This window comes from Symphalangus syndactylus, chromosome 21 (assembly GCF_028878055.3).
Source record: "Symphalangus syndactylus isolate Jambi chromosome 21, NHGRI_mSymSyn1-v2.1_pri, whole genome shotgun sequence".
Taxonomy (NCBI): Eukaryota; Metazoa; Chordata; class Mammalia; order Primates; family Hylobatidae; genus Symphalangus; species Symphalangus syndactylus.
This window is the reverse complement of record NC_072443.2, coordinates 29,355,054-29,378,196: the sequence shown is the minus strand read 5'-3', so window position 1 is coordinate 29,378,196 and position 23,143 is coordinate 29,355,054. Positions and strand designations below refer to the sequence as shown.

General features: G+C 34.9%; 1 protein-coding gene across 9 annotated transcripts in view; it reads right to left on the bottom strand.

The window, feature by feature from the left end:
• The window catches only part of ALCAM (activated leukocyte cell adhesion molecule), a 210,156-nt gene that overhangs the window by 9,279 nt on the left and 177,734 nt on the right, over positions 1-23,143 (bottom strand). For 3 of the 9 annotated variants that reach the window (XM_055260233.2, XM_063630598.1, XM_063630601.1), the window contains exons 9-14: positions 21,961-22,073; positions 20,016-20,151; positions 19,770-19,907; positions 17,048-17,176; positions 15,122-15,160; positions 14,716-14,833 (exon numbers count right to left, since the gene is read on the bottom strand). In XM_055260233.2, coding sequence (XP_055116208.2) covers positions 14,716-14,833; positions 15,122-15,160; positions 17,048-17,176; positions 19,770-19,907; positions 20,016-20,151; positions 21,961-22,073 — 673 coding nt within the window. Of the gene's footprint in view, positions 1-14,715; positions 14,834-15,121; positions 15,161-17,047; positions 17,181-19,769; positions 19,908-20,015; positions 20,152-21,960; positions 22,074-23,143 lie in introns of those variants that run through there. The other 6 variants (XM_055260234.2, XM_063630597.1, XM_063630600.1 and 3 more) reach the window with 4 other exon arrangements.

The window sequence follows — 23,143 nt, the reverse complement described above, 5'->3', positions numbered from 1 at the left end:
TTCATTAACTGCTCTTAACATCAGATTAGAGGTGGCACAAGAAAGCATCGGTGAACCTAAGGACAAAATTGTAAGTTACAGATTCTGGAAAACAGAGAGAAAGAAAACAGTAAAAAAGTGAGGAGATGGTGGAGTCCAAGGCAGTGGAAAAAAAAAAAGTGAGCAGATCTTCAGTGGCCTGTGAGATGATAGTGTGCTGTATTTGAAGTCAAATAGAAGAGAAAGAGAATGAGGCAAAAATATATTTGAAGAAACAATGAGAAAATTTCCCAGATTTGATGAAGTCCATTAACTTGAAGATCCAAAATGCTCAGAAGTCCGGAAGGAGGAAATGCAAAAGGAAAAACACACTTAAGTTAATCATAGACATACTAACCAAAAGCAAATATAAAAAAATATTTGAAAGTGCCACGGAAAATTTGTCCAGGAGAACAGTAACATAAATAACAGGTGATGTCTCATCAGAAAAAAATGCACACCAGAGATAATTAAACATCTTTACAATGCTGAAACGAAAAGTTTTAAACTCAAAAGATCCTTCACTTAAAGGCAAAAGAAAGACATTAAATTAAATGAAAAGAAAGTAGAAAAAAGTATCACCAGCAGACCTTTCCTAAAGGAAGCACTAAAGCAGGTTCTTCGAAGCAAAGTAACACCAGATGGGAACTCAGATATGTAAGAAAGAATAAAAAAATACAGATTGTAGATATGTAAAATATTTTAAAAGACAACTAACAGTTTAATATATATGCTTTATATGCATATATATGTAAAACATAGTTGATCTTTATAATATATGCAGATAAAATTGATGTGACAATAATAGCAACAAAGACAGAGGAAGTTAAATGGGATTATGCTTCAAAAATCTTAGATTTTTAACATGAGTAGATTGTTTTGAGTTCTTATTGTAATCCTTATAGCAACCACAATAAACGAACACAAAGAGGTATAGTTAAAAGGCTGGTAGAGGTATCAAAATGTAATACTAAAACTCAATTAAGTAATTCAAAAGAAGGCAGGATGGAAAGACAGAAGATACCTAGAAAACAGATAGGGAGGTGGTCTTACATATAATTGATAATTATCAGAGATAATGACAGATATTTCATAATTACAAAGGTTTCATATATAAGGAAGTTATAACAATTGTAAGTATATGTACCTAATAAAAGTATAAAGTAACAACTGACAGAACTGAGGGGAGAAATAAACAAATATACAATCTTTATTGAATGATTTGTTATCACTTTCTCAATAATTGATAAGACAGTTATACCAACATTTAATATGTATGATCCTGATGAAGTAAATAGTACAGTTGTCCCTTGGTATCTGCAGGGAACTGGTTCCAGGACCTCTTTTGAATACCAAAATCCACATGTGTTCCAGTTGCTTCACTGGGCTAGCTCTCTTGCCATAAACATGTACTTTTAAGAAAAAGAATAAAAGAACAAGTACTTTCTGTCACTGGACAACAGGTAGCAAAATACTGTGATCTGTGTGATTTCTAAGAGAAAAGCCACTAGTTGCACTCGATGACAATCCAGGCTTTGTGCCTGGAAGTATTTTCTGGTGGTGCCAAAAATGAAGACCCAAGCAGAAAACAGAGTCTTCACTGAGTTGAGGAGGCAGAAATCATACTTGGCCAGAAGAAGATGATGAAAATTGCAGGAAAGAGGTAGAGTTATGCAAAGAAAAGAGCATGAGAAATTTATGTAAGCATTCCTTTGATTCCTTCTCCAAGTACTAATTTGGATACATCCATCATAATCTAGTTTAAAACCAAGCTCCAAAAAAAGTTAAGCTGATCCATAAGTAACTTGGCTACCTGCCAAACAAAATTCAAAACAATGTAACATCCAAATTTCCAACATCCAAATAAAAATTACTAAAGATACAAAGAAATAGAACGATGTGACCTATAATTAATTAGGAGAAAAAAATGAATTAATAAAACCCTACAAATAATTAAATTAGTAGGCAAGGATTGTAAAATAGGAATTACAGAAGTGTATAAGAATTTAGAGGAAAACATTAGTATAATAATAAGAGAAAGAGAAGATTGAAAATAAAGTTGAATATTTAGAACTGAGAAACACAGATCAGAAGTGATAATTTCATGTATGGGGTTACTAGAAGATCAGATACTGCAACTGAAATAAAATCAGTGACAATTAGGTTATAGACATAGAAATTACGCAATATGAATCTTTTCAAAAAAGCAAAGGCATTAAAAATTGAGACAGGATCTGTGGGACAATTTCAAGCAGTCTAATATATGTATATTATGAGTCTTATGAAGAAAGAAGGAGGGTAAACATATATGTAAAAAAATTGCTGAAATTTTTTCCAAATTTTCAAAAGCAGCGAAAAATAATATCCAATTACTTCTTTTTTTCTCCAGAGATGGGGTCTTGCTCTGTTGCCCAGGCTGGAGTTCAATGGTACAATTATAGCTCATTGCAGCCTTGGACTCCTGGACTCAAGCGATCCTCCCACCTTAGCCTCTATTTTTTTTCTTTCCAGACACAGTCTTGCTCTATTGCCCAGGCTGGAGTGGAGTGGTGTAATCTTGGCTCACTGCAACCTCTGTCTCCCAGGTTCAAGTGATTCCCATGTGTCAGCCTCCTGCATAGCTGGGATCACAAGCATGTGGCACTATGCCTGGCTAATTTTTGTATTTTTAGTAGGGACAGGGTTTTGCCATGTTGGCCAGGCTGATTTCAAACTCCTGGCATCAAGCAATCTGCCTGCCTCGGCCTCCCAAAGTGGTGGGATTACAAGTGTGAGCCACCCACCTGGCTGATCTCCTTGTGTAGCTAGGACTACAGGTGTGCATTACCACACCTGCCAAAATCCAACTACTCCTCATTAAAAACAATACAAGCCAGAAGGCAATGGCACATCTTTAGGGTGCTCAATATTCTAAGAAGTATCAACCTAGAAAGCTGTACCCATGAAATTAGCAAACAAAATTAAAAATGAAATACGAACATTATCATAAAAATGAAAACTCAGAATTTACTGGCGGTAGACATGCACTCCCAGTAATGTCAAAGGAGGTTTTTCAGAATAAAAGTGACAGACAAAGGCTCAGATCTACTAAAAATAAGTAGAGTGCTGGAAGGAGTAAATAAGTAGATACAAAAGAAAGTTTTCTCATAATTTTTAATTTTTAAAACAGATAATAGACTGCAGAGCATAAAATAATGACTGTGTTGTGAGGCTTAGTACTTAGAAGTAAGATAAATAACAACAATGGCACAAAATACATGAAGGGGAAATAGAAGTGTATGCTTGTTACCTTCTTACATGTGAAGTGATTTTGTATAATTTTAAAAAAGTAAGTAAGGGTAAGAAGATTTAAACAAACTATTATTCACCTTAACCTAATCCTAAATGACAATTACACAACACTACACCCATAAGCCCCCACAAGTTTTTTTTTCAAGTGTCCATGGAGTATTCACAAGGAAAAACTGCATGCTAGGCCAAATAATAAATCTCAATGTACTTCGAAAGATTAAAAGATTATGTAGTAGGTTGTGTTGACAAAAAAGAATTAAATGAGAAATGTTTGGAATTTAATACAGGTCTAGTCACTTGACTTCAAGGAAGAAACCACAGGGAAACATTAACCGAATGAATAAGAAAACACAACATACCGATGTTTATGGAATACAGGTAACAGTGCTGAGAGGAATTTATAATTTCAATGCTTGTCTTAATAAAAGAAGAAAGGCTAATACTAAGAATCAAAATTTTTATTTCAAGAAATTAGAGAAAGGAGAGAAAGTGGAAACCGAAATAAGAAAAAAGGAATAATGATAAGAGCAAAAAAATAAAAAATAAGCAACAGAGATTAAAAAAAGCAAAAAGTTATTTGAGGTCATTTTGAAAATCGATAACATCCTATAAAGACTAAGAAAGATAAAATAAAAAATAACAATATCAGATAACAAAAAAGGGTTATCACTATAGAACCCATAGGCATAAAAGGGATAAAAAATTCTACCAACTTTTTTTTTTTGCAAAAAATGCCAATAATTTAAATGAAGTGGATAAATTATTGAGCAACCAGCCAAAATTTATTCAAAAAGAATCAACCCTATATCTATAAATTGAAATTCAGCCAGATGCCGTGACTCATGCCTGTAATCCCAGAACTTTAGGAGGCTGAGGAGGGCGGATCACCTGAGGTCAGGAGTTCGAGACCAGCCTGACCAACATGGAGAAACCCCATCTCTACTAAAAATACAAAAATTAGCCAGGCATGGAGGCGCATGCCTGTAATCCCAGCTGCTCTGGAGGCTCAGGCAGGAAAATCATTTGAACCTGGGAGGCGGAGGTTGCAGTGAGCTGAGATCGTGACATTGCGCTCCAGCCTGGGCAACAAGAGTGAAACTCTTGTCTTAAACAGAAAAAACAAAATAAAACAAAACAAAATTACATTTTGTTTTGAAGCAAGTTCTCATGAAGAAAACTCAAGTTTCATTATTGAATTCTATCAAATATTTAATGAATTAGCAAACTCGGAAAAAGAAGAGGATGGGGCCCTTTTATCGATCCACTTTATAACATCCACATTATTCTAGTACCAAAACTTGATGGGAATGTTATAAGAAAAGAAAATTACAGACCAATATTCCTCATGAACATAGACAAAGGAATTGTTAATAAAATGTTAGTAAATAGTATCCATCAATATATAAAAATTATGATACATCGTAATAGACTGAGATGTATTTCAAGAATGCAAGACTGGCTTACCATTCAACAATCAAAGAATGTAATTTACCGTATTAACAGAGTAAACAGTATGATTATTTTAATAGATATAGAGGAACATTTGAGAAAATTCAACGATTTGTGATAAAAACTACTGGTAATCTAGGAATAGTAAAAAAGCTATTCAACCTGATAAAGGATACTTTGTAGTAAAGAATTTTTTGCTTCATCCAAAGAGATATCTGACCTTTGTTTTCAGTTGCTGGGAGGCAACATCTAAACAGTTGGAATTTTATGAGTTATACAGGTTTTCTTATCTATGCTGCTCCCTTAAATTACACCTGATAGCTTATGCTAATGAGATGTCTCAGGGCAGGGCCTTCTACACTAATCAGTCTTAGGGTGGGGTATAATGACATTAGAAAGACCAATCGTAGTTTAGGGAGGGAACTTTGAGCTATGTGATATCAGCCTGACCTGAGGAGGAGACAGGCTGGAGGTTAAGTTCAACCAATTAATCATGCCTATGTAATAATGCCTAGTGAAAACTCTGGATACTAAAGTTTGGGTGAGCCTTTCAGGTTGGCTATACTCCATGCTTTTGTTACACATCGATGCTGGTAGAATAATGTATTCCTGAGGACAATGGAAACTTCACATTTGGAATCCTCTTAGACTCTGCCCTATTTGTTTTTCCCTTGGCTGATTTTTAATGTAACATTTTCTTGTAATAAATATAATCAGGAATATAAAAATTTTAGTAAGTTCTGTGAATCTTTCTAACTAATTATCAAACCTGAGGATTATTTTGGGAAACACCAAAACTTGCATTTGGTGTCAGAAGTAAGGGTGATCTTGTGTGTACTCTTCCCTCTTACTTTGTGGTTGGACCCTAACTCCTTGCAGTTGGAGTCAGAGTTCTTGGGCAGACTAGGTAATCTGGAGGACTATACTCTTAACTCTGCAGTTTAACTAACTCTGGGTAGGGATATACAGCTAACATCATACATAATAGTTAACTGTTGAGCAATTTGCCCTCTAAGACTGGAAACACGCGAAGTGTCCATTCTGAACATTTCTATTCAGCTTTGTATTGGAGGTGCCTATGAGTGCAAAAAAAGCAAGCAAAAGAAATATATGGTATATAAAGTAGAAGGGAAGGAATAAAATTATCTCCATTTGCAGATGCAATCATTGTTTACATAGGAATCCACAAAACAACTAATATGACTACTAACAAGGTAATTTAGTAAGATGGCAGTATACATTTCCACATGAAAAATTAATTGCATTTTCACATACTACTAGGAACAATTGGAAACATTACAAAATTAATTGTATTTATAATAGCTGCAATATGTATAAACATTCAGGAATAAACTTTTAAGGACATATCAAATGTCTACATTTAAAATTTGAAATATTACTCAGAAAAAAATTGAAAAGAGCCAAGTAAATGAGGAGATATATGATCATGGATGTGAAGACCAAATATTAGTAAGTTGTCAAATCTACCCAAATTCATTTGTACATTAAAAGCAATGCTAATTCCACAAAACTTTTTTTGTGGCACAGAAATTAGCAAGTTGCTAAAATTTATACGAACATGCAAAGAAATAAGATCTCTGAAACAACCAGATTATCACAGTTGAAAGTCTCATACTATTATGGTAAATTAAGTTTTGACAAATATGTTAAGGCTGAAAGAAAGTCCTTTTAACAAAGTGCTGGAATGGCTTGATAAATAGATATAGCAAACCCAAAAACCAAACAAAATCCCACCTTTATCTCACACTAGACACCAAATTTTAGATAGATCATACCCTTCAATGTCAAAGTTTAAAAGTTTCTAGGAAATAACACAGGAAAATACCTTTGCCACTTTGGGATAAGCAAAGATTTCATATAGTAGACACAAAAAGCACTAACATAATAGGAAAAATTGATATGCTGTTCTTCATCAAAAGGAATAATTTCTGCTTATTAAAAGACAGCATTAAGAACAGGAAAACCAGGCTACAGACTGGGAAAAAATGTTCAAATATATCTACATATGTCAAAGGATTTTAATACAAAATACGTTAATAACTCTTACAAATCAATTACAGAAAGACAAATACCAATAAAAATCATAGGCACAAGATTTGAATAGTCACTTCGCAAAGGAAGATATAAGATAGCCTATACATTTATGGAGCTTAAAATTATTAGATCTCAAGGAAATGCAAGTTAAAACCAAAACTAATTATTAATTCACACCACATAGAATGGCTAAAATTTAACAGAATAACACCAGATTTAGGCAAGGATGTGAAGGAACTAAAACTCTCATATGTGACTGGTGGGCGTTGTAAGCAGGATGACTATTTTGGAATCTGCATGGCGGTTTCCCATAAACAAATGTCTGCTGGAAGATCAAGCAATTCCACCCCTAGATTTTTACCCAAGAGAACAGAAACATATGGCCACAAAAAACACTTGTATAAAAATGTTTATTTTAGCTATAGTATTCTGAGTAGCCCAAACTGGAAACTATCCAAAAGTCCAAGAAGAGAATGGATTTTAAAGATGCGGCATATTCTAATGGTTAAACACTATCAGCAATATAAAAAAAGAAGCCATTCATATATGTGACAACATGAATAAATCTCAAAAACATGTTAAGGGGAAGAAGCTCAATATAAAAGAGTACCTTCTCTATAATTCCATTTGTATGAAGTTCAAGATTAGCCAAACAATCTCTGGTCATAACAGTTAGCACAGTGGTTTCCTAAGGAGACAGGGATGATGGGGCTGGACAAAAAAGGAGTCTAAGGGAACTTTCTAGGGTGATGTAATGCTCTATATCTTGACAGGAGTAGTAGTCACTGCTATATACTGAATGTTTGTGTCCCCCTGAAATAGATGATATGAACATCACATGAATAAATTGTAAAGGTGGAGCCCTTATGAATGATATTAGTGCCCTCATAAAAGGGACTTTGGAGAGCTCTCTTGCCTCCTGCCATCGCATGAAGTTATAGCAAGAAGACGCCTCTATGAGCTAGAAAGTGGGTCCTTACCAGACACTAGATCTGCTGGTGCCTTGATCTTGAAATTCCCAGTCTCCACAACAGTGAAAAATAAATTTCTGTTTTTTTTTAAAGCTACCCAGTTTATGGTATTTTGTTATAATAGCATATATATATATGTGTATATATGTATATGTATGTATATAATATATAATATATACATATGTGTATGTAATATATGTATATATTATATATGTGTATATGTGTATATAAATAAGTATATATGTTATATGTATATATGTATACATGTATATATGTCATATATGTATATATGTGTATATATTATATATACATGTATTTTATAATTTATAAAATATAAATTATGATGGTTATTTTAAATTTTCCTCATCAGTGCCTCTTTTAATAACCTCAAATATGAGAGAAAATTTAAATTACAGGATCATAGTAAGTTAATGTGGGAAGAAGCACTAAAGGTGACCCTCTAGTCTAAGCTGCAAGGCAGAGAGGGGTCTCGGCCTTGGGGTCTGCAAGCCTGAATTATTATCCTCATGTGTTAAGTCTGAGCTCCAAGATCTTAGACAACCCCTCCTCTTAAGCATGCTTGTTCATCTATAAATAGGGGAAACAACAGGGTTTCCTCATAGAGCTGGTGTGAGGATAAATGTGACAGTGTATGTGAAAGCAGCTGGCAGGTTACATGCAGGGACTCACCAAATTGAAGGTGAGTCAGGGAGCTTAGGCCAAGGCCATAAAGCTACTGAGCAGCAGAAGAGAGTTTAAATCCAAGTCTTAACTCCTCATTCTGTGTAATTCCCTTAAGCACAGTGCCTTTAAGGGGCTAAAGTTACTTTCAAATAACTTTTCAGAAGATTTAAAATCTTTTTTGGTGAGATTTTCCCAATATTCTATACTTGTTTTGAGATCTCAAAAGGGGTAGGGGACTGCTTTGGGGGTATCCCCTAAGTATGCCTTTAATTGAACAATATGTAGTGAGAGGATGGAGGAGGCAGGACAAGTGAAGGGGATGACAGTGGTGGTTGCAACCAGTAAATCACAATCTGGCTAGTACCATTTGGAAAAGTCCAATAAAATACTATAATAGAATTTTGTATTTAGAAAACCAAAGCAATACTCACTTAAAATAATTCACACATAAAAGAGTACATGAGATTTTAGGTTTTCCAAGCAGGCTTTCGGTTTGTATAACAAATTGAAAACTCTCTTAGAGGGGGTGTGAGGAATCCTTATTTCTTGCTAGTTAGAGGAGTGTTTTCCGTGAGCATCCCTGCCTCACACCACAGAAGGTACCACAGCTGTTGGTATTTAGGACTGGCATCTTGGCAGTGTAGCATTACCACTTCCGGCAAACTGGCCATTGACACCTGTACAGGTAGTTAGGGTCATGCCCAGCAGTATGGTTATTTTTTCTCCTTCTTTGGTCATAGCTCAGTAGAAGGAGTGTCCCTTTGGGCCAAGTTTAATGAAAAACTAGAGGAGGAGAGCAGGACACTAATCCCCACTGAGAGTTGTAAGCAATTTCTTGATTGAAGAAGGAAATAGAGAAGAATAAATAGTTGGTCTTATTAATATAACTTACAATTTTATAATCTTAGAATTTCTAAGACTCTACAAAGAAATTCCTCACTAAAATTATATATCTTTAGAATTTCTAAGACTCTACAAAGAAATAGGTAATGCTTGTGTCCTCAGTGAAAACAGAAAATGGCTTTTCCATCTTGGTCAATAGTGAATATGACAACCATTAGGAAAAAGGCTGAGGGATCAAAAAAAACGCAACTATACTGAATGTGCATGAAAACAGGAAGTCACCTGCATACACTCAGCATCACAACTCAAAATGTTTCTTTAGGGTAGATGAGGGGACACATACAGCCTGTCTCATGCCAGAGAATGGGACTTTTTTGTTCCTTCACATTTGGAAAACATATTTAAAACAAGTGTGATCTTTTTTTTAAAAAAATGAAATGAATATATAGAGAGGAAATTTTGAAATATGAACACATTATATTTTGATGCAAGCCCTTTCTTCCTTGTGGAAACTTTCAGGTCACATGCAGTAGAAGAGGAGAGGGCCATGGATGGTGCTGCTGTGTGAGCAGCCGGTGACCCTGTGATTGACTAGATGGAGACTCTGGCATTTCCACATTATTTTATTTCCTGTCAAGTCCTCTCTATTATTTATGGTTTGATAAGATAGTGAGGTATTTTCTTTTCTTCCTTCTGGCAGCTTGCTAGGTCATGGGTAGAGAAAGAGAAGTCAACGTTTGGATTAGTCTGACTTCTCATACAAGTGGAGAGAGAGGCTGTGTCAGCCTGCCCTTAAGATCATACCCTTTCCTCCATAGTACCAATTAAATGCCAGCAGCCAATCAAAGTCAGAGCTAAAATTTTAATTCCAAAAAAGTCCTAGTAAGGCAGCACAATAGATTTGAAAATACTATATGGAATTTGGAATAAGACACTACTTATGATATCTTGAGCAGGTTAATCCCACTGAGACTAGATACTACAAAATGGGGTTAATTGTATGTACCTCATTAAATTGTTGAGGATTTCAGTAAAAAATACCAAAAAAAAAGAGAAAAACGGTAGGTTCTCATGTAGTGATAAATGAGAAAAGTCACTTAAAATGTGCTGTAAGTGGTCCTCCAGCACTATCTTTTCAATTTATTCAGTGAGGAGTCCCTCTTCCTTTATGAGAACATATATTTGCTTTTAGCTGAGTATTGACTGGGAAATAGAATTCGGTTAAAATCAACTTTCTTGCAAGATCCTGTTCCATATATTAAGAGACACCAACAGGGAGGATTCTAGAAAGGCTTAATTAACATTGTTAATTTTAACAATGTTAACATAACATTGTTTATTGAGGTTTCGGTGTTGCAGGCAAGTCCTCTTTAGCCCTTCAGCCAATTTAGGATTGTCTCTGTTTTCTTCCAAGTAAGTACTGGAATAATAAAGCATCGTGTAAGGCAGAACAAACAAAGGGTATTTCTGACTTTTAGATTTCCGGGTTATTTATATATTACACACTACCTTTCATGAAAATAGTCTCGAGTTCCATAGTTGCAAAAGGTAAATCTCTCAGTAAATTTCCAAGATTTATGCAATGACTATTTTGAGATTACAAATGTTTGGTTAACACTTGCTTCCAGTTTAGTTTTAAGAAGTATGGAGGTCAGAGTCTCTTAAATACAACCAACCTTGAAATTATGGTCCTAATATATTTGTGAAGAAGTTTGTGGCTACATCACTCTGCCTTTACCTTTTTCCTTTAACTTCAGCTCTTTTAATTTTTCATTAGTTCTTGTACTATGAGATATGCAAGATAGGAATGGATCTTAAACAGTAACACTTAACTTCCTGTAGAACTAAAAACCATGTTTGGAGGACAAGGATGAGAGAAATGGAAAACATAGTAGAAAGTAACGACTGAAATATCTCTAGTTCTTCAGTGTTTTTCTACCTGTTAAACAACTAGATATAGGGTGGACTAATTAATGCCTTTTCCTGACTCTGATAGTTAATACCCTACATACATGGAAAAAAAAAAAATCAGAGTCATCTATTCTCATCATCAAAACATCTTCAGTTTTTTTTTTAACAAGAAATTTCCATTGGGAAGTTATATGGATTAAAACAGCAAAAGAGTCATGAGTCCTTACTCCTAAATGAATATGTCATTTCACAATGGGAAAAGAACACAATTGCTAAGTCTTTCTTGCTCCAGTTTTCCATTTTGGAAAATTATAATAAAAATATTTAGCTTCTATTAGTGGAATAAAGAGTGAATGCTGGCTAAATAGCCACTAGGTATATTAGCAAATGTATTCTTAAATTCTACTAGAAATAAAAGATTGTTTCTCTTATCTTTCTCCAATGACTTTTAAAATTATCAATGCAAAGAACTTCGCTAAATGTTGCTAAAATTTCACTGCTTTGCTAGCTGTATCACAAAAATGGCCTTAGACATTCTTAACTTGAAAGATCTTATTATGAATCTGAACTTACTCTGGATGAGCAGCTTGAAGGGTTAAGAAGACTAATTCATATTCCAAAAATGCTGGCTTATTTCAGAAGGCACAAGCAAGGAATAACTAATCAGGAATGCAAAGCACTTAGCAAATCTGAAGTATTCCACAAATTCTTAATAAAAAGCCTTGATGCTTCAGATGAGAATTGCAATTTATTACTTTGATTACCAATAATATCAACTCTGTCAGAGTTGGTGAACTTTTCAATTAGGTAACAGTTATTTAGATGAATGTTCAGGTCAGGTGGTAGAAGTTGAGCTTAATTTAATGAACTACTTTAAAGGAAATGCTTGAGGCTTTCACCTAAAGACACCATGAAGTCAGTGTCCAGCATGTATTTATCCATCATTTTAATTTGGGGTTACCACATGAAGAAACAAATGAAAGAACACATACACACACAAATTTATTTTATTCATAGAGGGACAAATGGTGTCTGATGAGATACTGGATGTTGGGGGTGCTCCAAGAATTTAACATTTATTTGACCCTAATGTAGAGAATTATAGTTTTTTTTCCAGCTAATTTTCAAGATACAGGGAAATTTTATTTTCATTATTTTAAGAAATAAAATTACTGTGGAGTATTCAGAAGTAATAATAAAATGAAAATACCCCAGAACACAAGCTGTTGGATTTGTGAGTAAATTGTCATGGATTATAAAGGGAGGATAAGGTTTCAATATCAGGAAACCTGTACACATAGAAGGAGAACTTCTATAAAATGGATGTTGCCTCTGGGCAACTGTTTGCTTTTCCTTTCACTTACATAGCACAGGTCTTCCGAATTTTCTATAGATGCCATGGACACAAACCCATGTGAAGTGTTTATAGGTAAAATGTTCATTGAGAAAAAGAACATATTTGTTACCAAGTTGTGATGGTTAATTTTATGTGTCAACTTGACTGGGTCGTGTGGTACACAGACATTTGGTCAAATATTATTCTGGCTGTGTCTGTGAGGGTGTCTCCGGGTGAGATTAACATTTGAATCGAATCAGTAGGCTAAGTAAAGCAGATTGCCCTCGTCTATGTGGGTGGGCCTCATTTAGTCAATGAAGATATGAATGGAACAAAAAAGTCTTAGGAAGAGGGAACTTCGTACCTGACCACTTGAGCTGGGACATTTTTTCTTGCTTCCAGTCTGGGACGGAGACATTAGTTCTTCCTGGGTTTTAGCCCATCTGGGTTTCAGACTGGAACTTACACCTTCCTGGTTCTCAGGCTTTTGGACATAGACTGGAACTACACATTAACTTTACTGTGTCTCCAGCTTCCTGACTGCAGATTTTGGTACTTCTCAGCCTCCATAATCATGTCAGTCAATTTCTTTTAATAAAACTTTCTTTGTACACACACACACACACACACACACACACACCCTCTACTGGTTTGATTCTCTGGAGAATCCTGACTCATATACCAAGTATTGGTGTGGGCTGCTTAAGACTAAGGAGAGAAAGGCCAAGATGAGGAGCAGTTGTGCCATAATGTGAGAGTGGACATCGTGTGCATCAGTGACAACACACAACAGGAGAAATGTTTCTGCCTAATGTGGCACAAAATAAAGCAAGTGAGAGAAAGTATGGTCTACTCCTTAAACACAAAGATTCTAAAACATCACTGCCTTAAATCAAATAACAATTCTGTGCCTTACAAACTATGTAACCTTAGGCAAGTCATTTAACCATTCTCTGCCTCAGATTTTTCAAATGTAAAATATGAATAATAATGGTATGTACTTTATAGATGTGCTGTGAGAACATGAGCTCAATACATGCTCATGCTGCTATGTGACTTCAAAATTTCAGAGCTTCTGCCTCCCTTGGATGGCAGCGCCATTTGAATATAGCTTCATTGGAATTGGCATCTTTACAGGGTGAGATCATGGGTCCTGATTTAAATCTGATTTTTCTTTTGATTTTCTTTTAAGTCAACTTTCTTACGTTTTTTAAAGGGGACATATCAGACATAAGGAAAATATAAAATTAAGTCCGAAGTTCCACTAGCTATAGACATCCCATTGCAAAAATTAATTTACACATTTATAAGATAAGGTGGTTTAAAACCCATGTTTGAAACTAGCAGCATGCCGCAGAATCACCAGTGAAACTTTTTAAAAGTGCAAATGCTGGAATCCCACACCTATCAATGGTACCTGAATCTAGTGTTGGCAGTGAGATGATGAGAAGTATAAGGCATGTGTGTATGTTAAGAATGTTCGTTGGTTCATCGGATTTTCCTTATAAACCACTGTTAGATAATTTGTAAGGTTCATACTATCTGTAATATCATAGAACTAATAACGTTTAACATCTCTAAAGCATTTTTAAAGTAGTCTTGGTACTTTGACTAATCCATTTTTAAAAACTCAAGTTAACATAATGACATGTTTTTCTCTGATATAGACTCTTATATGGATCAAAGTCAACTAACCAGAATATGGGAGTAATAACAATAAGATAATCAGTAGCAGCTTCGTTGCTGGCCAGATGTGTCACTGCAAAGACACCTGGCAGTCCCTACAAGATGTACTAGGTACTTTTAATGAACCTTCTCCAACCTCAACCAAAAGGTCTATGGTGGTTGACCTTTAGGAAGTATATGCTTTAAAAAATTCACTCAAGCACTGAAAAAATCAAATAATTGAATTCAGACTATTGATTGAGACAAATAAAGGGACACATGTGAAACAGTATCCCAGGCCATGTCCCTGACAAAGGCAGTGTAGTCAAAATTAGTTGAAACAAAATATATAATCAACCTGATTTGGGGGATACATCTTCCTTATTGTATAAATTATATGCACGACTGGAGTGAGCAAAATTAGCACATTGTATTTTCTCCCAGTGAAAGTCAATGACAATGAACGATGAAGATCTTTTTTCCACAACTCACTTTGACTTCTTCATGTACAGCCAGTAGACGACACCAGCAACAAGGGCAGCAAGGAGGAGACCAACAACGATTCCCACAATTAGTTTTGCCTGGTCATTCACCTTTTCTCTGTTTTCATCTGCAACAAAGAAGAAAAGTCCATGCAATTACAGACAATGCCAACGATTTTCAGAAAGTCAATCTAGCTATTACTTTGTATTAAAAATGACTAAAGCTCACTACAGTAATTAACATGCAAACTTGTGATTTTTAAAGGGTAAAATTTTAGCATTCTTACTGTCTTGTCTGATTTGGTATTTTAATTCAAGTCAAAATTGTGGACAGCTAAGAAAATTACTTATACCATGACACTTCATAAATCTTGAGCTGATAGTCAAGGAAGAAGAGTCGGCAGCATAGTACCTACCACTTATCTCGTCTGCCTCATCGTGTTCTGGAATACTTACTGAAATGAAAAATGTTAATATGAAATTAAAAACAAAATTTGTTGATATATGAAAGTCACCTTTACCATTATAGTATGATGTAATAATACTCAAAGATAAAATGTCTATTCTATAGCTAAGAGTAAAAAAAAAAAATCACACTTAATAAAGTATGACCTTGCCTACAAAGAAATTAATCTTGTTTTAAGGAAAGGAGAGGAGCTACAACTGCAAAGATATTAATCTACCATAGAAAATTTCATAACTGATGACCTATAGAATTAATCTGAAATCCATATTGATTTTTCCACTATCCACCACCTTTTAACAGTCATTAGTTTTTAGGGAAACAAGTTGGCACCTAGGAAGTCTACAGTGTGGTGTTTATCAACTTTTCTCAACTTTCCTGCCCGATATATGAGAATTCATTGTCATCCTCTAGTGCCAAGGACTTACCACTAGAGATGTTCTCAAAGTAGTAGGAGTAGAGGTTAAAACTGGGGATACCTCCGAGATTAAGAAGCAACATATATGATGTTTGCAAAGCCCTCCAAGTGACTCTGATAGTGCCATGTTCTTAGTCCATTTTAAGAATTACCACTGTGTTGAATTATTATCTAATATTAAACTCTATAAATAATCTTCGAAGTGCATGGGCATGCATCAGAACTGCCAGTGACATTTGATAAAATGCAGATTCCTGGACCTCTCCTCATACATGCTAAATTGGCATCTCAGGAGGTGCTCCCTGAATTTGAAAACGACTGTATTAAATGTTGATAAAGTCACTGCAAGGCCTAGAAAACTGAAGCATACCATTCAATGGGTTAACATAAAAAGAGAAACTTGTGTTCAAGAAGAAAGGGTAGGTTCTCTTCCTAGGTGGGACAAATCAATATTCACTGAATTGCATTCTGAGAAGTCAACGCTCCTATTTTAGAGTTAAATTTGCTTGATTCTTTTCTCCTGTCAATCCATTAGGCCTTTATATTCCAGTCATAATCTGTGAGGGACCATTATATTTTGACGATTATTTTCTCCTAGCTCTTGCTAATGCCCAGCTAGTGTAGTCCTAGCCTGCTAACGTCATACACAGGTTTCCAACTGAATGAAGAATAAAAGTTTGGCAGGTCAGTTAGCATCATGTCCAGAACTGAGCCTCCTTCTAGGCCAGTCCTGATTTAAGGTTGACAAAGCAATAGGAACAACTATAGAATTGAAGATTATGGACAATTTCACATTAAATGACAATTGTTTTCTGAAGAAGCTGCTGTTGGTATGTATGTATTATCCTGATTTCAACATCGACAGATTTTTCCACATTCTCTGAGATTGTTTCACTTATCTGATTTTTGGCTATAGTTTAAATATGATATGACAAAAGGAACAATTTTGTAAACTAGATTCATGAATTCTAAAATCACTCTTGCGAGTTTGCTAAATGACATTAAGCTTGTGGCATTCTAGTACAACATAAGGGTAGGATAAATACCACAAAGAATTAGAAGGCAAAATAATAGATCAAAGGGAATTAAAAATTTACCAAATTTAAAACTGTCACAAAAATGTTTTAAGATGATCTTTGAATTATCTCCACTCTGAACATAAAGCATGAATTAAATAAGAGAACCTTATTTTTTGTTCTCTGTTGCTTTTGGGAACTATTCCTTTACAGGATAAGGCCTCTGACCCATAAAACATGAAATGATTTAACTGTCAAGACAAGGATAGTACAAGAATGGACAGGAAAAAAGAAAAAATAACCTTATGATGATGATACCAAATGCAAAATAAATAAATAAAACTTACCATAATGCAGTACAGGAAGATGGAATTGAAGATTTTAAACTAATGAAGAATAACTTCAAATTTTCTTACTTTTGTAATGCCAGAAATAAAATACTCACTAGCAGAGACATTCAAGGAGTTTACTGTTCTCTCCAGTTGGTTTTCTGCTGTGCAAGTTAATGTAACATTCTCTTCAGGGGAAATGATAATTTTACTATAATACCTGCCATTGATATAAGGAGATTCCTCTGTCTGAAAAAAGAAGAAAAAAGGTGGGTTTAGAAATCAAAATGGATTAAAAAGCATAGGAAAGAGTAATTATGACTGTAATAGGATAGGCGTGGTGCTGTATGGAGTATTCCGGTGTTCAAAAGCTATGTAAGATCATAGATCAAGACCCATGTGTGCCAATATCTACAAAGATTAGTAAATCCATAATGAATTTTCTGTGTATGTTTCTTTTGTGAATTCTAATAATTAAGTTAATTAAGCTCTTCTTTTTAAATAGAATCTCAGGTTTAGTCAATATTTTGGCCTGACGATACTTGTTTCAAAATAATTAATTGGTGACTAACCACCAACTTTCCACCAATAAATATATGAATTTAATTATTTATAAATTTAGTCACTGTTCTTCACTGTGGGAATTAATTCCTTTATCTTAAACCATTATATCAAAGTATGTATGTATGTATAATTTGCTCACGGGTACGTGAAACCATTTTTTTCTAAAGTTTTCTGTTGTAAATACAGAGGATGGATGGTTTTTCGGTGATTGCTGTCCCTCTGATGTGTGTGAGGTGTTAATGAGGGTAATCACTGCATTTAATTCCTTCAAATATAAAATACAATTTACTTTAATCTCATCCCTAAGATTTGACTCCTAAACCCAACAAGGTTGAGACAAATAATGTACTTGCACTCTTTTCTCGGTCATCTTATGAACTCATTCCCTACATTTTTCTCTTTCTATATTGTTTGCTTTCTCCTCAACTACACGGTAAGTGCCTTGAGGACAAGAGCTATTCTCCTGTTTTGGGTATCTTCTAGTTGCTGGGGGTGGAGGAGGGGCAGAGATATCTTGTAGTTGTAAAATAACAGATTCACCATGTATCTGAGAAGGGAACAAATAAAAGATTATGGATGCATCAGCACAAACCCAGAACAAGAAAAATAACATATCACCCAGTGGGCCAGAATCAATCTTTCTCCTTGACAATGAAAGATGGCATTATTATTTTTATCCTCATAGTAAATTTACCTGCTATTTTTTCACTTCGTACTAGCATTTTTCGTCTGAGTTTCTTGCTGAATCTTTGTTTTTGTTACTTTAAACTCTACAAAATACATTTTCTCATTTCTAGGATGGCCTTTTAAATCTTCATATCTTTTCATTAATCAAAAATTTACTGTGTGCTTATGTTTCTGTTTTCTATGTCTGTATTACCAGTACCTGAAGGTTCTTCTTTGCTGCACTTATCATTTAATTGAACTAGAGAGCAAAAACAATAGAGTCGAAAAGAAACAACCATTTTTGATGCTAAAAATAGATCTGCACATTGTTGGCAATTTAGATGGTTCAAGTCTTTATTCCAAATCAAGAAAACTGTATTTTCCTAGGTTTAAGGAGCCCAGAGCTTCTTTGCCTCCTCTTATATGCTTTCTTACTGTGTGTCCCCATCACACTTAACCAAATCAGAAGTCATTCACTTCAAGTGTGCCTACTCTTTTGAGGGCTTTCTATATCTAGAGTTATGCAGCTATACATGCATCATCTATAGTTGAAAGAGCCAAAATCCACTTTGCACTGCAAAACTGCATGGCGTAAGGTGGGACAGTGGCCCAACTTCCCTGGACAGAGGAAGAGTGGAGATTTTAACTTAAAATTAATTTGCAGCTCTTTGCTTTGTATATGTCTTCTCAAATTTCAACTGGGTCAAAATCTGAGAAGCACAGAAGATTCAAATAATCCATTGGTACCTCTGGGTGCTCCTGAGAAGCCTTTACAGATTATACTAAGAGGGAGACATGAAGACTGTTGTAGAGAACAATGGAATTAACAAGTATGTCAGCAACCCAAGCAGACTGGCAATTTACTGGGATTACAGTTCTGAATCCCTAGTGGTAGACGAGATTCTCATCTTTCCTTTAGGGGGAGGGTCAAAGACTTAATAGTAAGAGAAAATAACAGGTAGTGTTAACAAATCCTTAACCCTTTACTATTACTAAAATAAAAAGGTACAAATATTGAGGTCTGGTTTATGACCCTTTTGTTCAGAAAGGCACATCCTAGACACTATATATGTAGCTTGCCTTATTCTGGCCCTAGCACTGCATAGGCATGTCAGACCACACATTCATAAGCAGTAACTGTGTTCTTCTCCACCATCCCTACATGAGGACATAGTTTTAAGAAGAAATAACCTCTAATGTGCATTAGTTGAGCACAGTATTAGAGTCCACTTATACTGAGATTCATGAGCTTATTTTGCAGAAAAGTGTATATCTTAATGTTTTAATCACTCAAATTTCAGGAATGAATGATCATGAAGTAATACCCAATTTATATTCTTTTAAAAACAGATACTGACCATGACACAATGATTCTTCCCTTCTCCATGGCCCTGGGATAAAATTTCTCTTTGAGCCATGTTCTTCCTCTGGGAAAATTAAGAAGTTAGCAAAAGCTTCCTCTGAGCATGTACTGCAAACTCTATGTGGTAACAAACCAATCTATACACTGCAAATTTTATGTGGTAATAAACCAACCTATAGCGTAGGCTCGTGAAGAAACAAAAAACACATTGGACAAAGTGCAGCATAGAACAAGAAGACAAATACTTGCTTGGTTTATGACGCTTCCACTGCCAGTAATTGTCCATTGAATGGCTGGCTTTGGAAAACCTTCCACATGGCAGATTATTGTTTTAGATAGTCCACTGGGATCAGTTTTCTTTGTCATTTTTATTTGAGGTTTGCCTGAAATATCATTACAATTAAAATAAGATGTTGAACTGAGATCATAAAAGAAACCAGGTATAAAATTCTCAAAGAATAATTTGATTTAGTGCCCAAGTATTTTATTACCTTCTACAATGAGAGTCAATGACTCTCTTTTCTTTAGTCCTTCAACCTCCTGCAGAGCAGTTTCACAGACATAGTTTCCAGCATCCTGATAATGAAGACTAGAAAATGACGGGCTAGATCGAAGCCTGATGTTATCCTGATTAAATAAAAAGTAAATTATCTCATGTGGCAGAATTAAAATTCTCAGTGTATTTATTAGATAATAATTAAGCCTAAAACGATTCCTCTGGGAATAATATAAATGCAAACTTCTTTTTCTTAACTTCAGATGCTTTCAAAATAGATTTCCTTTTTCTTTTGTGGTTTTAGAGTCAGACATGTCAGATTTTTATTTCAGGCTCTTTCATTTACTGAATTTATAATTTGGAAAGCGTTCTATTCCAATTTCTATGAACAAAGAAAATGTAACATTTAATTTTAAAAAATCACCTGATATACAGAAAATAATCCTATTACGTCAGGAATTGAAATGATCATAAGCAGGCAACTAGACACAATCCTAAGATTATGTGGTCTTTGTCCATTAGGATATTTTTTCCCATTCTCCATTAACTAACCAATAATCAGGGAATACTGATCATCACTATTTTGAATACATGAGCTGTTCATGACAGTTCATTCATAACAGTGATTGCAGTTGATGTAAAAACAGTTTAAACCACAGTAAACTTAGTTTCTCTAGTCCTACAGTAAAACATGCAGTGAGTGTTCAAATGATTATGAATTAGTCTAGTTGCCTAGAACTTGTCTAGCCTTGTGATCACTGATTACTACAAACATATCATGCTAGATTGCAGCACAGGAAGTGGCACTTTATTTTAGTGAACAAGTTGTGATGAGGCTGTGGCTGAAAGAGAGTAGAATAAGAAACTGAGCTCACAGAGTAAGACAACAAGTAACAGAGGATTGAGTGTTAAAAAGGATCAAAAAGCAGGCAGTAAAGCAATACAAAATAATTTCATCAATATATTTCCATCAAAAAGAATCTCTAGAAAAAATATTTCTCCACAGTTTCTTATAAAGGTAATTCTTGTCAACTCCTATTTCAAATGGTATGTGTGTTTTCTAAACCCACCATGGGTTAAGGGTTCTTGTCACATGTTATGCTCTGGTAACAAATGCACTGGGAGTTTGGATATACTAGCCAAGTGTTTAAGTGAAGGGATCACAATCACAACCTTTTCCTTTGGTGATAACCTTGTCTCAAATCACCAATTATCAGTCACACTTCCTTACTCTAAAAGGATAGCCAATGGCCTACATTTCAGACAATTACAAGAGTATAAGTACTTGTTCAGGAAATACTGAATTAACTCCTACTATGTTCCAGGTATTCTACTATAGCTCAGGGATAAAAGGGATTGCTTTCTAGGAGCTCTTGATCCAGTGGAACCTGTTTTCAGAAACTTAAGAGTGGTCTCAGCAGCAGAGAGACAAAAGGTGTCTTATCAAAGCATAGTATTTATACTCAGTAAGGTCTGGCCTTGAGTCTTTACTCTGTCAGTTACGAGCTTTCTGATTTCTTTCCCTTCCATTTCTTTATATGAAGAATGTGGGGAAAATAATAATCTTTATATTTCACAGGGTTGTTGTAAATATCATGTAAGGATAATGTGGGCAAAAACACACTAAACTGTTAAGCCCTGTGGTATATAACTATGTTCGTATGTGCACACATGTGTGTGGTGTGTGTATAATTAGTATATACACATAATTGACATAACACCCCAAACTAAGTTTCAGAACACCAATTATGGATGTCAACCTGTTGAGCACCTCTAAAATTTTATTGTTATTTTATTTCTCTTATCAGAAACAGAGAGAGACAGAGAGCTGGTATATAAACACATCCATGAATATATCTACTTGAATACAATATAAAGGGCATAAGAAACCTAAAAAGAAATCAATCCAAACAGCAGGGTAGTACCAAAATATTGCTTACTTTCATCCATACCACAGTTGCATTCCTGCTAGCGGATATTGTGCATGACACGGGTAGGGCATCACCAATCTGTCTGGTCACTTCTCCACTTGGGTTTAAGGACAAATCCAAATCTGTGAAGCAGAAAATCTGTTCAAAATGCTAACTCTGAAATGTAAGATAGTCAAAATATTTTGGAGAAGAAAAGATGAAAGAAAATAAATTTCTTCTAACTGCATTTGAACATTCAGAACTGATTTATATGACTAAAATAACTGGACAATAGCATGATTAGCCTAGTTTTTCAAGCCAGCCTTGAGACTAGTTTAGACAAGAGAATGGTCAATCTAATTGATTATCCATTTATTTGCAGTTAACATGATTGATATTTTGAGGGGATATAAATATTCCCCTAGGGTCTATCACCTTAAGAAAAAAAAATCTTAAGTCACTTCTGGAAGAAAATAAAGATGATGACTAGGTAAATATTATATAAAGAGACAGTAAGGCATAAATGTTGGAAAATCAAGCATCTTTAGACAGCAAGTGATAAATTGAAAAACCATGAGATAGTAGTTGTGTTTCTTCAGAGAGAATTTACCATAGCAGCAAATATTTTTAAAAAGTGCTATCGCAAGGACAAAAAACCAAACACCGCATGTTCTCACTCATAGGTGGGAATTGAACAATGAGAACTCATGGACACAGGAAAGGGAACATCACACTCCGGGGACTGTTGTGGGGTGGGGGGAGGGGGGAGGGACAGCATTAGGAGATATACCTAATGCTAAATGACGAGTTAATGGGTGCAGCACACCAACATGGCACATGGATACATATGTAACAAACCTGCACATTGTGCACATGTACCCTAAAACCTAAAGTATAATAAAAAAAAAAGTGCTATTCCATTTCTCATCCAGTTGATGGAAAACAATTTTTATAAAAATCTTACTGTCGTAGTCTGATCTGTATGAGAAAATTCCAACTCAATTGAACAAGTATTTATTGTACAGCTACTACGTCCCAAGCACTGATGAGAGATGCAGAGATAAATAATGACCTTATAAGTCAATGAGGTAGAGGTACTATGCTGACTATAACACACAGCCCATAAAATCAGCACCTAGTAGCAAACCTGACACTGATTTGGAGTTCAATAAATATTTGTTGAAAGATGAAAGGCAGGCTAGAAACAGAGGTA